The 13699-nt window shown below is 26.5% G+C and overlaps 2 protein-coding genes across 5 annotated transcripts in view; one reads left to right on the top strand and one right to left on the bottom strand.

Moving 5' to 3' along the window:
- The window catches only part of LOC117168265 (SEC23-interacting protein), a 47801-nt gene extending 46031 nt beyond the window's left edge, over positions 1 to 1770 (bottom strand). For both annotated transcript variants that reach the window (XM_033353770.1, XM_033353772.1), the window contains exon 1: positions 1470 to 1770. In XM_033353770.1, coding sequence (XP_033209661.1) covers positions 1470 to 1611 — 142 coding nt within the window. In that variant the 5' untranslated portion in view covers positions 1612 to 1770. The remainder of the gene's footprint in view (positions 1 to 1469) is intronic.
- LOC117168267 (flap endonuclease GEN-like) overlaps positions 1 to 13699 on the top strand; it is a 30474-nt gene that overhangs the window by 13433 nt on the left and 3342 nt on the right. The window contains exons 1-5 of one of the 3 annotated variants that reach the window (XM_033353775.1): positions 1981 to 2225; positions 4276 to 4552; positions 8540 to 8826; positions 11853 to 12014; positions 12087 to 12252. In XM_033353775.1, the coding sequence (XP_033209666.1) occupies positions 2068 to 2225; positions 4276 to 4552; positions 8540 to 8826; positions 11853 to 12014; positions 12087 to 12252 (1050 nt within the window). In that variant the 5' untranslated portion in view covers positions 1981 to 2067. Of the gene's footprint in view, positions 1 to 310; positions 1019 to 1980; positions 2226 to 4275; positions 4553 to 8539; positions 8827 to 11852; positions 12015 to 12086; positions 12253 to 13699 lie in introns of those variants that run through there. The other 2 variants (XM_033353777.1, XM_033353776.1) reach the window with 2 other exon arrangements.

Below are 13699 nucleotides of genomic sequence, written 5' to 3'. Positions count from 1 at the left end.
TTGAAACATTAATAATCATCCAATGGGAAAAAACAGCAGTTTTTAATTCTTTGCATCAAAAATGTACGCCTGAAAATGAAGATCCAAAATTGAAAATTTTAAAAGTAAAAGATTTTAGAATTACACATCGTAAACGGAATTATTTAACAATTGAACTTAACATTAAGACAAAGTTGAAAATCGGTATAAGCAAATTCCCGGTTTCCCGATCCAGTGGCTGCCCTAAATATGTTATTTAAAGTTTTCCGGCTTTCCCGTAATTACAAATATTTAATTCGATTAATTTTACTAAACTCAAAAAAATTTGCAGAATGGTACAACCTATCAGATGGGGAAATTGCTGCCGTCGTAGTTGGAGTTTTGTTTTTAATACTCCTGATAATGACGATTATTTTGCTAATTGCCTATTGTATTAAAACAAGAAGAAGTCGCGATTTGCCTTACACACAAAGATATGGATCCAGGCCTCCTGCACCAAGACCAGAGAGAACTAGTTTTTGATTTTTTCATATTAACTCTACATCTATAATATTTGTAAATATATGAATAATTTAATTAAATGATTTTTGATGTTTTTACAAATACTACAAATTTCTACAAACATAATATAATTGCCGAGGGATCCGAACTAAATTAGATGGCATTTTATAATATTTTACAATAAATTTATGTAAATTTAACGTAATTTACTTGAAAACTGTGCTGTATAAGAAATTAATAAAAAAATAATTTAGCGACGGAGGCACAATGTCAAAATTGTGTTACTTCAAAATTTTATGTCGAAAGAAAGAAAAAAGCGAAGGTAGCGAAAATTTTCGTTACGTTTCTTTTCTGTAAAATATATGATTAACATGCCATTTTGACATTATTTCTTTGTAGTCTCATTATCTTTTAATAGTTTTTCAGATCAAGCTTAGTTTTTAGTCAAATTATTTTTAACTCGACGAAATAATTGGTAAATATTAAAAAATGCTCCTTAATTTCGTTTGAATCCCTATTATTATTATTACCCTAAGATAAGGAACTTAACATTTTCTAATTTTTATATTTACATTGATTCTGCATCCACTTTAAATTATAATTATAATTTATTTAATAAAGAAATTATTTTTAATCATTCTAAACCAGAGAGTATTATTTGAAAATGTGTCTGAAAGAGCAAATACAAAAAAAACGTAGAAAATTAAAGACCATTTTTAGGAAAAATTAATGTTTTTTAAACTTTAAAGGTCACTAACACTGCAATACCGACCGTACAGAATCCCAAACTTTCCAGATGTTTTGTTTTGCGTACGACGTGGAAAAAGTACTTGAGCTCTCTTATCAACTATATCGCTATTATCAGAATGTTTATTGAATCGTTTTCTGTAACGAATACTTGTCTCAAAAATTGCACAATGAAACTTTCACACCTTTCACAAAATTATTGCAGAGCCACACCCTAACCTATTTTCTCAAAATAAACTCACCATCGCTAAGTACAGCAGGTGTAGCAGGCGTAACTGGCATAAGCAATGCATTTTCCGCAAAATTTTCAAATGGAAATCCTTGCCCAGCTGCAGAAAGCAGAGGATTTTTCGGATTTTGCACTTTTCGGACCGTGTCACTCATGTTTAAGATTGATATTGACACCACAGAAATCTTGATGCAGCCATTACTAATTTATAAAACGTGAAATTATTCTCCGGCACGATTTCGAAATTCGAGTACAAATTATGAAATATGAATACGACAGACTTTCGGTCTCATTCACAAACTTCCACGTAGGCATACATGTGCACTTCAAAATTACAAAACTACCTGCGGAACATGTGAAATCAACGAAATCAACGTTGACCACTGCTGGACGAAAAATTTTCTGCCGCTAGGTGGTCGATTTTTTTGAGGTTATGTGATTTTCTACTGTCGGTAAGAAGCGTAAAAAGAGTTAACTAGTTTCTGAAAATAACGTCAGGAAACGTTGTCGTCTTTCGGTTGGTCGGTTGCATGTAAACAAACAATTTTTAAATGAAGTTTTGAAACAGTTTATATTTTAAAACCGTTTAAGACGGTTTAAAATACAAAAAAATGGGAGTTAAAGACTTATGGAACATTATTTCTCCATTGTCAGATAGAAGGCCGTTGTTTGAACTGCAAGGAAAAGCGATTGCTATCGATTTAAGTGGATGGATTGTTGATTCTCAATCTGTCACTGACAATGTTGCTCAACCGAAAATGTACCTTAGGTGAGGTGTTTTCTTTTTTTTTTCATCAGCAGCATAACATAGACGTGTGTATATTGCCTTTTTTATGAACAGGGTTTTAACTTACTATTGAAAGAATCGTTTAATAGGGTTTAAACCGGTACTACTGTAACATAACCTCACTTTTGAAAATAATTTAGGCGTGAACCTGATGAACTAATTTAAAACTAATCCTACGGCCGAAGTTTTAAAATTAAATTATTCAAAATTTTACTATTCTGAATTAAAATTCTTTGTACACAAATAGTTGAAAAATAGAAAATGTTAAAATTGGAATAATGTCATGTTAACAAAGTAAAAAATTATTTAGTTCTAATTTACATCATTCAAAATTGTCCAATTAAAAAAAGAAAGCCTTTCAATACTTGACCGACTATAAATTTAGAACATTTAAAATCACAGTAAGATTTTCACATTAGAGAGTCTCTTCCCCACATAAATTGTTCTGAAATAAACAATTTCCAATTCAAAGCCTTAATAATTGTAAACAATTTTTAATTGAAAATGTTCAAAGAGTGATTTAAAGGAAACTACTAGGTAGAGAATTTTAAATTAACAAAGTGTTTAAAATTCAGGAATTAATCTTTTTCTTTTCGCTGAAGCTTGTATATTTTTAGTTTTTGAAATTGCGGTAGTAAAAGGAATTTTTGAGTACCTCAAAATAAACTGGTCAGTTTAGGTGGCTTCTGCTCTGTAATCGTTTAATTTGGAAGGTTTTTCGTTCGGAAATTTATACGATTCGAGTTATAAAATATTTTCAATGCAAATGTTTAGTTATACTTTATGAAAAGTTTCAAATTTTGAGAAAATCAAATTAAGACGCTTAAAAAGTTTCAACCATTAGCGTTACGTCAGTTGTCGTATAAATAAATTCAGTTGAAAAAATGAATTTTTAAATTATCGAAATTATATCCTTGCTGGCTAAATTCAAAATTATTGGCTTCTAATTTAAATTATTCAAAATTTTACAGCTTAAAAAAGAAAGAATCTTTTATTACTGGACGCTAGACCGACTATGAAGTCACAACACTTAAAATTAAACTTTAAGATTTAAACATTAGAGGCCCTCTTCTTTACATCAACTGTTCAGGAGTAAACAATTTTCTATCAAAAGCCCTAATAATTAAAAACCATTAAAATTATGAACCAAAAAAAAGATTATTTTTTTACAAAATTATTGAGTTTTCAATAACATAATTAAATTGTTAAGCAAAACGATGAATTTTCAACTAAAAATTAAACAGTATAATTTTCAGTAAAAAAAAATTTTAGCTGAAGAAAAAGATAATAATTTACAACCAAAGAGATGAAATTTCTACCAAAAGAGATGACTTTTTAATAAAAATGTTGAACTTTCACTGCAGAAAAATTTTCCAAACAAGAAAGAAAAAACAAATGTTGCATTTCCTATAAAACAGCTGACTTTTCAACACAAATATATGAATTTTCAACAAGAAAGTTAGTTTTTCAACAAAAATAGTTGAATTTTTAACCAAAAAGGATGAATGTTTAATATAATTGTTGAATTTTCAACAGAAGAATTTTAGTTTAATGTGAATACGTAGTATAATCGATTGGTAAATATAATATTATAATATTATTATACCTGTAAGGTCCAGTTTTCTCAATTGTTCTAAAAATAATCAACAAAATTATTTATTTTTCTGTGAACTTCAAACCTATACAAAATTTAAAAAATAAGAGGCTAGCACCACTATCAATACCTAAACATATTCTTAAAAGCACTAGCATCGCCACCATTATTCTTACTAGATTTTTCTACTTCGCGAATTTAGTTCTATGAAGTCGCTTCACATTATCGTAGGTTTAACCACTTTAACCAATTTATTTTGAAAATAGAGGTTTTTTTTCGATTTGAAGAATTTGAAATTAAAAACGTACAAATGATTTAAAAATGATATATTGAAGAGCTTAAAAATACAATAATTTTAATTTTGTACTATTCACGTTTTTCAATCAATTAATTTTCAATCATTCTAAAGGATTCATTTTTTGTTCAAAATATTTGCAGGAATCTCTTTTTCCGAACCGCATTCCTGCTTATGCACGAAATATCTCCGGTTTTCGTGTTGGAAGGAACAGCCCCCAGTTTGAAGCACAACACGATAGCTAAAAGGAACGAAATTCGAAATGGTCCTTCAGAAAAGAAAACCAACAGAAAAGGAGGAAGGGGTCACTTAAACAGAATTCTCAAAGAATGCGAAGAGATGTTGAAATACATGGGAATAACTTGCGTTCGTGGACACGGGGAAGCTGAAGCAATGTGCGCTTATTTAAATGCAGAAGGGGTAAATAACAATAACAGATATTTACGAAAACACTAACAAATTTATTTGAAATTAAAATGATTTTTTTTCTTCTTTATAAAAACAAAAAATGGGACGATGAAATTTGAAAAATACACTTTTAAATGTTACTACTCACATTAAAAAAAAACTATTTTTCATTATTTTTTTGTCTTTAAAGAGTCTTAAATGCCTTAAATGTCTCAATATAAGTGAAAAAATTAAAAAATAAAATTTTTCAATTAAAGTGTTGTCCAAATTTGATCGCTATATTCTTCTTCGTATTATTATTTTTTAATAATTTCGTAGTTACATTTGAGTTTCGGACACAGTGAACAGAAACAACTAGTTTTTTGAAACTACTAACTGAAAATAGTTCATTTTTATGGTGACGACAGTGGTAACGAAGTTACTTTTGTAATTAATTAATGAATTAGTTACATTTTTTCAGTGACAGTAACTATAGTTGATTAATTAATTATAGTAAAATCAGCGTAGAAATAAATAATATTAAATTATGAAAAGAATTGATTCACAAAATACAAAAACTACAAACGAATTATGTATTTTTTCAACGCAGGATTTTACAATAGTTACAATATTTTAAATACATGAACGGATTTCAACAAGTTCAATATTTTAATGCTTTCGAGAATATGTAAAAATACTTTTAAAATTTCAAGGGATTTCAAAGCATTTTGTAGTATTTCCAAAGATTTTCAGGAATTTCACCAGATTTAAGGGACTTAGGCCCTCTAAGTATTTCAAAGATTTTAGGTGATTTTATCAATTTTAAGGGATTTTCACGGATTTCTAAAGAACTTTAAGGAATAAATTTAATTTAAACGGGTTTTAAGGGGTGTCGACATTTGCAGGGGCTTCAAAGAATTTGTGTGAAGTTATGAAGATTTTATGGGATTTCTGTATAACTTAATTCTATAGAATGAAATTTCTAGCAATTAAAAATTTGTCAAGAGGTTTTAAGGCAGTCAAAGGTATTTTACCAGATTTAAAGCATTTGATTGAATCTCGAAAGATTTTTAAGGATTTGAATGGTTTGTTGTTGTAAAAAATATTAATGAATGAGTTTGATTTTATTTAAATTCAATAAATTTTAAATTATTTATTATCACTTCTACTCATTTTAATAAATTTGTGCGATTTCCGAAGATTTCAAGGGATTTTAATCTTTTGCAATTAATTTGTAGAGAGCTTTAGGGAATAAATTAAATGTTATCCAATTTTTTTTGTGTGGACATCAACTATTTTAAGGGATATAAACGAATGGAAATATTTTCAAATGATTTAAATAATTTTAAGTTATTTTAAAAGATTCTGAAGAATCTCTAGAGATTTCAAAAATTCTGAGGGACGTTAAAGTATTTGATAAGATTTCAAGAAGTTCAAACAATTTTTGCCAGTTTTAAGGGAGGAATTAATTGCCTCCAATTATTTCAAAGATTTCAGGGGATTTTACCAATTTCAAGGGATTTCAAATGATTTCTAGAGAAATTTTGGAAATAAAATTTATTTATTTTATTTTCAAGTGATTTTAAATTATTTCTACCGATTTCTAACTATTGCAAAGATATCTAGGAATTTCTTCAGATTTCAACCATTTTAAGGGGTATGAAGGAATTACAAAAATTTCAAAGGATTTTAAGTATTCTAAACTATTTTTAAAAATTCCTAAGTATCTCGAGAGATTTACCAAATTTTGAGGGAACCCCAAAGTGTACTGTGAAATTTCAAAAATATGAAGAAATGTCACCAGTTTTAACGAAGGGATGTATTGGACCTCCAAATATTTGAAACATTGAATGGTTTTTACAAATTGCAAGGGATTGCAAAGAGTTTCTATTTAAAAGATTTTAAGGGATTTCTACAAATTTTAATAGATTTCAAAAGATTCCAAAGGATTTTCATGGATTTCAATGAAATTTTAAGCCATTTTAAAAATAGCAAAGGAATTCACAGACGTCAACTGTGTAAAGTTTATTTGTGCAGAATCGCTATTTTAGTGTAGTTCCATATAAGATTATAAGTGAGCTAAATTAAATCGTTCTTTTGTAGTTTGTTTTCTTTTTACATTAATTCCTACAAAATTTACTTTGGATTTTTAATAATTATGATTATATGATTATCATTTTAATAAGAATAATTTATTTTTCTTAATATTATATATACAGGGTGTCTATCCTACCTGAAAACCTGGAAATATCAGAGAATTCTTATGTCTGGAAAACCGGGAAATATCAGGGTTTTTTTAAAGTCAGGAACTTTTTGCGAGCGTTCTTTATTTGTTTTTAATTGGAATATAAAGTTGAATAAAAAAGATTCTTCATCTGTATAAGTAGCTTTATATGAATATTTGGCTATATATGAATATTTTGTTGAAAATTCGTTTTTTTCTTTTCTTTCAACATTAATTTTTTCCAACTGAAAATTTAACACTATTCTACTTTCGGTTGAAAAAGATCGCTTTTAGTAAAAAATGCAATTATCTGGTCAAAAATTCATGTATATTGTTGAAAATTAGTTCTTTCGGTAGAAAATTAATCTTTTTGATTGAAAATTCATTGTTTTGCTTGAAAATTCAACAGTTTGTTGGAAAGTTAGGAAAAAATTGTTTTTTTAATGAAAATTGGACTATTCCATTTTTGGTCGAAAAACTATATTTTTTAGTTCAAAATTCAATTATTGGTTTGTAAATTTATTTTCTCTACTTGAAACTTCAATTGTTTCGTTGAAAATGTATTTTGTTTAAAAAATTTCTTTTTTGCTAGGAAATTAATCTTCTTATTTGAAAAATAATCTACTTGTTTGAAAATTTCCCTTTTTGGTTGAAAATTCATCTTTTTTCTTTAAAATTAAACTATTTCAGTTGAAGATTCATCATTTAGCTGAACATTCGTCATCTTGACTGAAAATTACTTTTTTAACTGAGCATTTAACTGTTATATTTTTTGTTAAAAATTGTTTTATTTTTAATTAAAATGGATGTATTTGATTGGAAAATCGCCTTTTTTGATAAAAAAATTAATTTTGTTCATTAAAAATTCACCTTTTTTTGTTGAAAATTCAAGTATTGAAGTTAAGTATTCATGTTTTAATTTTAAAAATCACCTTTTTGGTTGAAAATAAAATTACTTGGTTGAAAGTTAAACTATTTTTCTTTTTAAACTCTTCTCTTTGGTTTAAAATTCATCTATTACAGTTAAAGAGTTATAATTTAATTTGAAAATATCATTGCTTTTTTGGAAGAAAATTAATTTTTTTCACTGAAAATTTATCTATTTCATTCTTGGTTGAAAGTTATCCAATTTATCTAACTTTTTTGTTCATTTTTTGACTGAAGATTTAAATATTCCATTTTTTATTGAAAATTAATTAATTAATTATTAATCATTTTGGTTGAAAATGTATTTTTTGGGTTGTAAATAAAAATATTTATATAATATTTATAGTTAGAGATTCCTTATTTTAGTCAATAAATCATCACTTCGGTTGAAAATTTATCTTTTCTAGTTTAAAATTTAATTTTTTATTTGAAAATTGATCTTTTTTAGTTGAAAATTAATTAATTTATGAACTTTAGAGACAAATTTAATAAATAAGTAATTATATTGTTAGTATTAGTTAACTATTTAATAATCGTTTTGTCAAAGCTTTCTAAAATCTAAATTAAACATAATAATTGTATTCCTAAATACTGGGGAAATAAATTATTTATAATAAACTCGCGAAACTGTGTACATAATCCGAGTTGATTGTGTTAAAAAATACAAAATATTTGAATTACTCCATGTTTGAAACGGTATATCTGGGAAAAAACTTCAGTTACCTGAAAAAACCCTGTATATATTTTAAAGCACAAAAGTAACTAAACCAGTAACAATAATTACGTTTTTCGTGGTTTAACGATATCGATAACTATTTCCTTTTAAAAAGTAATTTAGCCCTCTCTGGTTAAAATTCTAAAAATTCCAGCTCGTGGAAGGATGTATAAGTCAAGATAGCGATTGTTTTCTCTATGGAGCGAAAGTCGTGTACCGAAATTTTTGCACGAGCACACAAGGAAATCGCGGGACCTCTAGTGGATGTATCGACGAATATACCATTGAAAAAATCGAACGACTTTTCGGATTAGGAAGAAATAAAATGGTAACACTTGCTCTACTTTGTGGTTGTGATTACGATGAGGGATTGAATGGTGTTGGCAAGGAAGCAGCTCTGAAGTTGTTCAAAGTCGTCAACGAGGATGAAATATTAGAAAGGTAAAATTAAGTTTTAATTAGAAATATTAGAAATCCTCAGGGTGGCAACGTGATCGGAAAATCGGCAAATGACCGGAAATTCAATTTAAAAACTGGGAATTTGCTTTTGATCGTAGAAAAGTTCAAATTTTCAATATTATAATAATTTTTTCAATTTAAAAATTTTATTTCTACCTTATCTACAGTTACAAGGCATATAAGTTTATTTATTATGTTACGAATTTCTTTACTATTTTTATTATTGTTTAAGAGTGCCCTACTTATTTTTGTTGACACTAGTTAGTAGCTTTTCTCATGCATCCAAAGACTCTTTATTACATTAAGAAATTATGAATATAAGTTAAAATACTTAATATTAATAAACTTTTTTTTTCATTTGCAACTATCATTTAATGGACCTAATTTAACCGAGAAAGTTTAACAGTTTTACCGTGAAAATGCAAGAAGTGAACGGTTTTTATTCATTGAAGAGAGAGCTTATCATATGCTTTAAAGAATTTAACGTTCCTTGAGTTTGATGTTGTACATTTTTAACTATACTTTATGAGAGAAAGAAGTTGTACTTTTTTCCATTATAAGATAAACTTTCTGCAATTTTTGGCTCTGTGGCATTTGTTCCGCTGAATTAAGTTTGATCTTTGAATTTATAGTAGCCCAAACATACAGAAAAAATCCTTTTTCTCTACTTTTGTTCAAAAAATGGATTTATTACGTTTTATTCGCTTTCTCCTCATTTATCCGACTTGGAATAAACAATTTTAGAAAATAATTATCGTTTTTATTTCAGGACAGGGAGTTCCGGTAAAGATATTTAATTTCACTTAGACCAGGAAATTTTTTACATAGAACGGGAATTTTTTTAAGCATAATAATTCAGAATAAAATAAATATATAATAAATATTAAAATAAATGAATAAATAATAAAATAAAATAAGTATCGTTTTTATTTCAGGACAGGGAGTATCGGTAAAGAAATTTAATTTTCCTTGGAACAGGGAATTTTTTACATGGAACGGGAATTTTTTTAAGAATTATAATTCGGAATAAAATAAGTATATAATAAATATTAAAATAAATAAAAAATAAATAATAAACTAAAATAATTATCGTTTTAATTTCAGGACAGGGACTTTCGGTAAAAAAATTTAATTTCACTTGGAACAGGGTATTTATTACATGGAACGGAATTTTTTTTTAAGAATTATAATTCAGAATATAATAAATATTAAAATAAAATAATAATCGTTTTTATTTCAGGAGAGGGAATTTCGGTAAAGAAATTTAATTTCACTTGGAACAGGGAATGTTTTACATGGAACGAGAATTTTTTTTAAAGAATTATAATTCGAATTTAGAAGAAAGGAGTTTAAAAATCCCTCTTCCAAGTCAGAATTCGTCACAATTTAAAAAGCCCCCCCCCCCCCCACCCTCCAAATAAAAAAACATTCCTTCAAGTAGTTTATAGAGTTTTTCTGAATTAGAATAGAAAATTTTGCTAGATTATTCGTTGCGAATTTATCTTTTTTTAGTTCAAAATTCAACTACTTGCGGTTAAGAGTTAAAATCTTTTGTTAAAAACTAATTTTTTTTGTTTCAGGTTTCATCTTTTTTTAAATGTAGATTCAAAATGTAGAAAATTTATCTTTTTTTGATAATAATTCAACTATTTGGTTGAAAATTTATATTTTTTATTTAAAATTTAAACTTTCTGTTTGAAAAATTATGTACTTTGAGGGAAATTATTTTTTCCGAAAATTAATATTTGTGATTAAAATATATGATATAAAATTCACCAATTCCAGTTGAAGATTCAAAATTTTAGTTGGCAATTCATCAGTTTGGTTGATAATTAATTTCTCTGCTGAGAATTTAACTGTTACACGTTTGGTTGGAAATTCCCCTTTTTTTATTAAAAAATCAATTTTTTGTAGAAAATGTTTTTTTTTTAATGTTAATCTTCTTGTTTAAAAATTCTTTTTCGATTAAGAACTCCAGTATTCCGGTTAAATATATATGATTTCAGTTGAAAATTCATCTTTTAGGTTGGAAATAAAATTACTTGGTTTAAAGTTAAACTTTAAAATTAATTTTTTAGATGAAGATTCATCATTTTAATTCAAAATTCCTTTCTTTTCTTGAATAATGAGCTATTTGACTATTATTCCAGTTGAATATTGCATTATTTTATTTTAAAATTCATCTTTTTGGATGAGCAGTCATCTTTGACTAAAAATTTAATTATTAAATTTTTGGATGAAAAATTATCTTTTCTAGATAAAAATTCGTCTCTTTTAGTTAAACATTGCTTTTTTTAACTTCAAAAGTAATTATTTTAGTGCTGGTTGACAATTTTACTTTTTTAAATAAAAATTAATTTTGTTGTTGAAAATTCAACTATTTAACTTGAAGATTCATTGTTTTAGATGAAAACTCATCTTTTTGGTTTTATACTTAACTATTCCAGTTAAAGATTTATCATTTTAGTTGAAAATTAATTTTTTTAACTAAAAATGTAACTATACCCTTTTCTGTTGACAATTTTTTTCTTAGTTTAAAATTCAACTATTTGGTTGAATATTTGTCTTCTTAAATTGAAAATTCAACTATTTCGTTAAAAAAATCATACATTTTGTTGGAAAATGGTATTTTTTGTATAAAATGAATCTTTGTGCTTTAAAATTAATCTTATTGTGTAAAAATCCATCTTTTTTGTTAATAATTAAATTATTTCAGTTTAATATTCATAGTTTTAGTTGAAAATTCGTCTTTTTGGTTTAAAATTCAACTGTTGCAGTTGAAGGTTCATTGTTTTATTTAAAAATTCATTTATTTTGTAATTTTTTACTCTGTTGTGCTAGAGAATATTTAGAATAAATGCTATGAATTAAAAAAAAAACTGAACCGAGAAAAACCGGGAAATTACCGGAACTTGAAATCGTGCGCCGAATCGCCAACCTGATCCTGAATTATTATTCTATATAAACTATTATATTGACAAAATAATACTATTAATCTTAATTTATAGAATCAAAAGTTGGCGTACTGATTCTCGATTCGAGAAGATGGAAGCTGAATTAGCAAATCCTAATATCTGCACGACTTGTGGCCACCAGGGAAAAATGAGAGCGCATGTAAAATCTGGATGTCGAGATTGTGGCACTCTCACAAAATGCAACGATGGCTACAAGTAAGAATTATATTCTACTATATTCTCAAATATCAATACTATTTTTTATGATCATTTTCATTTTGTCTTCAGGGAAAAAAGAGTTTTGATGTTGAATGAGATATCCATAAGAAAAAAGGCACTCCTTGTTGAGAACTTTCCTAGCCAAGAGCTGATCAACGAATTTCTTTATCGTAAAGATCCAATGCCTTCCAGTTTAGACCTTCAGTGGAAACAACCTCAGATTCTCAAATTCGTTGTAAGTTGTTCACATGTTCTAGTGGCTTTGACGGTTATATGGCTTGTCATGTAGATCCGTTACAAAATCTTAAAAATTTTTCAAGAAACCGCTTTATTTACGTAATTATCGTAACAATGACACGTTGGATTTTTCTAATAGAGTTTTTTTTATTGAATTAATTCCATTAATTATGCCGATGTGTATCGCTCGGGGGGTTCAAATCAGGTTATAAAAATGAACTCAGAAAACCTGAAGATCGCGAATAAAAAAGTTAGGAGCTTTTTAATAATTATGAATTATGAAAGCTTTACGAAGAAATGGTTTAGATTTTATTTTAAAGGGATAAATTTAAGTATTGAAGATTTCAAAATCTGGGATAAAAGAATATGGAAGACTTTGAAACAATATTTTTAATTTTTCAGGATTTACAAATTTGTTAGGTAAACTAAATTTTGTCAGGGTGTCAAGAAAATGAAAAAAAGTTCTGAAGATTCGTGGGGAATTTTTAAATGATTCTTTTGTAAGGAATTTCGGGAGAGAATTGAAAAAAGATCATAAAACATTTCGAATTATTTCCTAAAACTTCTAAAAAGTCTGTAAAAGATTTTCAAGCAAAATTTCGAAATTTTGCCATATTACATAATTTTAGAAAAAAAGAATTGAGTAAGTTTAAGAGATATTCAGAAGTTTTGAGATGTTTCAAAAATAATTAAAACTTCTAAAGATTTTTTAAGAATCTTGTAAAGTTTGACGAAAATAAAATATATTTCTGAGGTTCCTAGGAAAAATAAAGGGCAGTTTTTTTTTAATTTTACAGAAAAAATTTAAATAATTTTAAGAGATTAGAAGGTTTAGAAGTTCTGACAAGATTAAAAAAACAATTGTCCTTATATTCGTATCACAATTTGTAATAATTTTTTATTTCCAAAAATGAACTTTAACAAAAAATTAAAAAAGGTTTTCAAGCATTAGAAGAGTTTGAAGCAAAGTGTTTCAAATTGGTAAGTTTACAAAATAAAAACAATAAAAAATTGAGTAATTCCAAGAAATATTTAGCAGAATTGAAGAGATTCAAAATTAATTTTAAATTACAAAGATTTCGAAAGTTTTCAAAAGAATAAAAAAAATGGTCTCAAAATTGCTGGAAAATTCAGAAGATTATAAGGGAATAAACAAATTTTTTTAATGATATTTGAAATTTTTGAGAAAAATTCGAGCCTGTAAAAAATATTTTCAGGAATATAAGACGTTTTAAATAAATTATAAATATTTGAAAATTGTGAAACATTTTCGAAAATTTAACAAATATTTCTTGATTCCTTCCCAACTTCTAAAAGTCCTAAGATTATTTTAAAAAGACTTGAATTTTTCATAATATTTGGTGAAATTCTATAAAGTAACAAAATTTCTTTAAAATCTTCTAGATTTTTTTTTGACAGAAATATTCAAAAAAAATTTTTTAATC

The sequence above is a fragment of the Belonocnema kinseyi genome, chromosome 2 (assembly GCF_010883055.1).
Source record: "Belonocnema kinseyi isolate 2016_QV_RU_SX_M_011 chromosome 2, B_treatae_v1, whole genome shotgun sequence".
Taxonomy (NCBI): domain Eukaryota; kingdom Metazoa; phylum Arthropoda; class Insecta; order Hymenoptera; family Cynipidae; genus Belonocnema; species Belonocnema kinseyi.
Note: the sequence above shows the minus strand (reverse complement) of the source record. Positions and strands in the feature narration are given on the sequence as shown.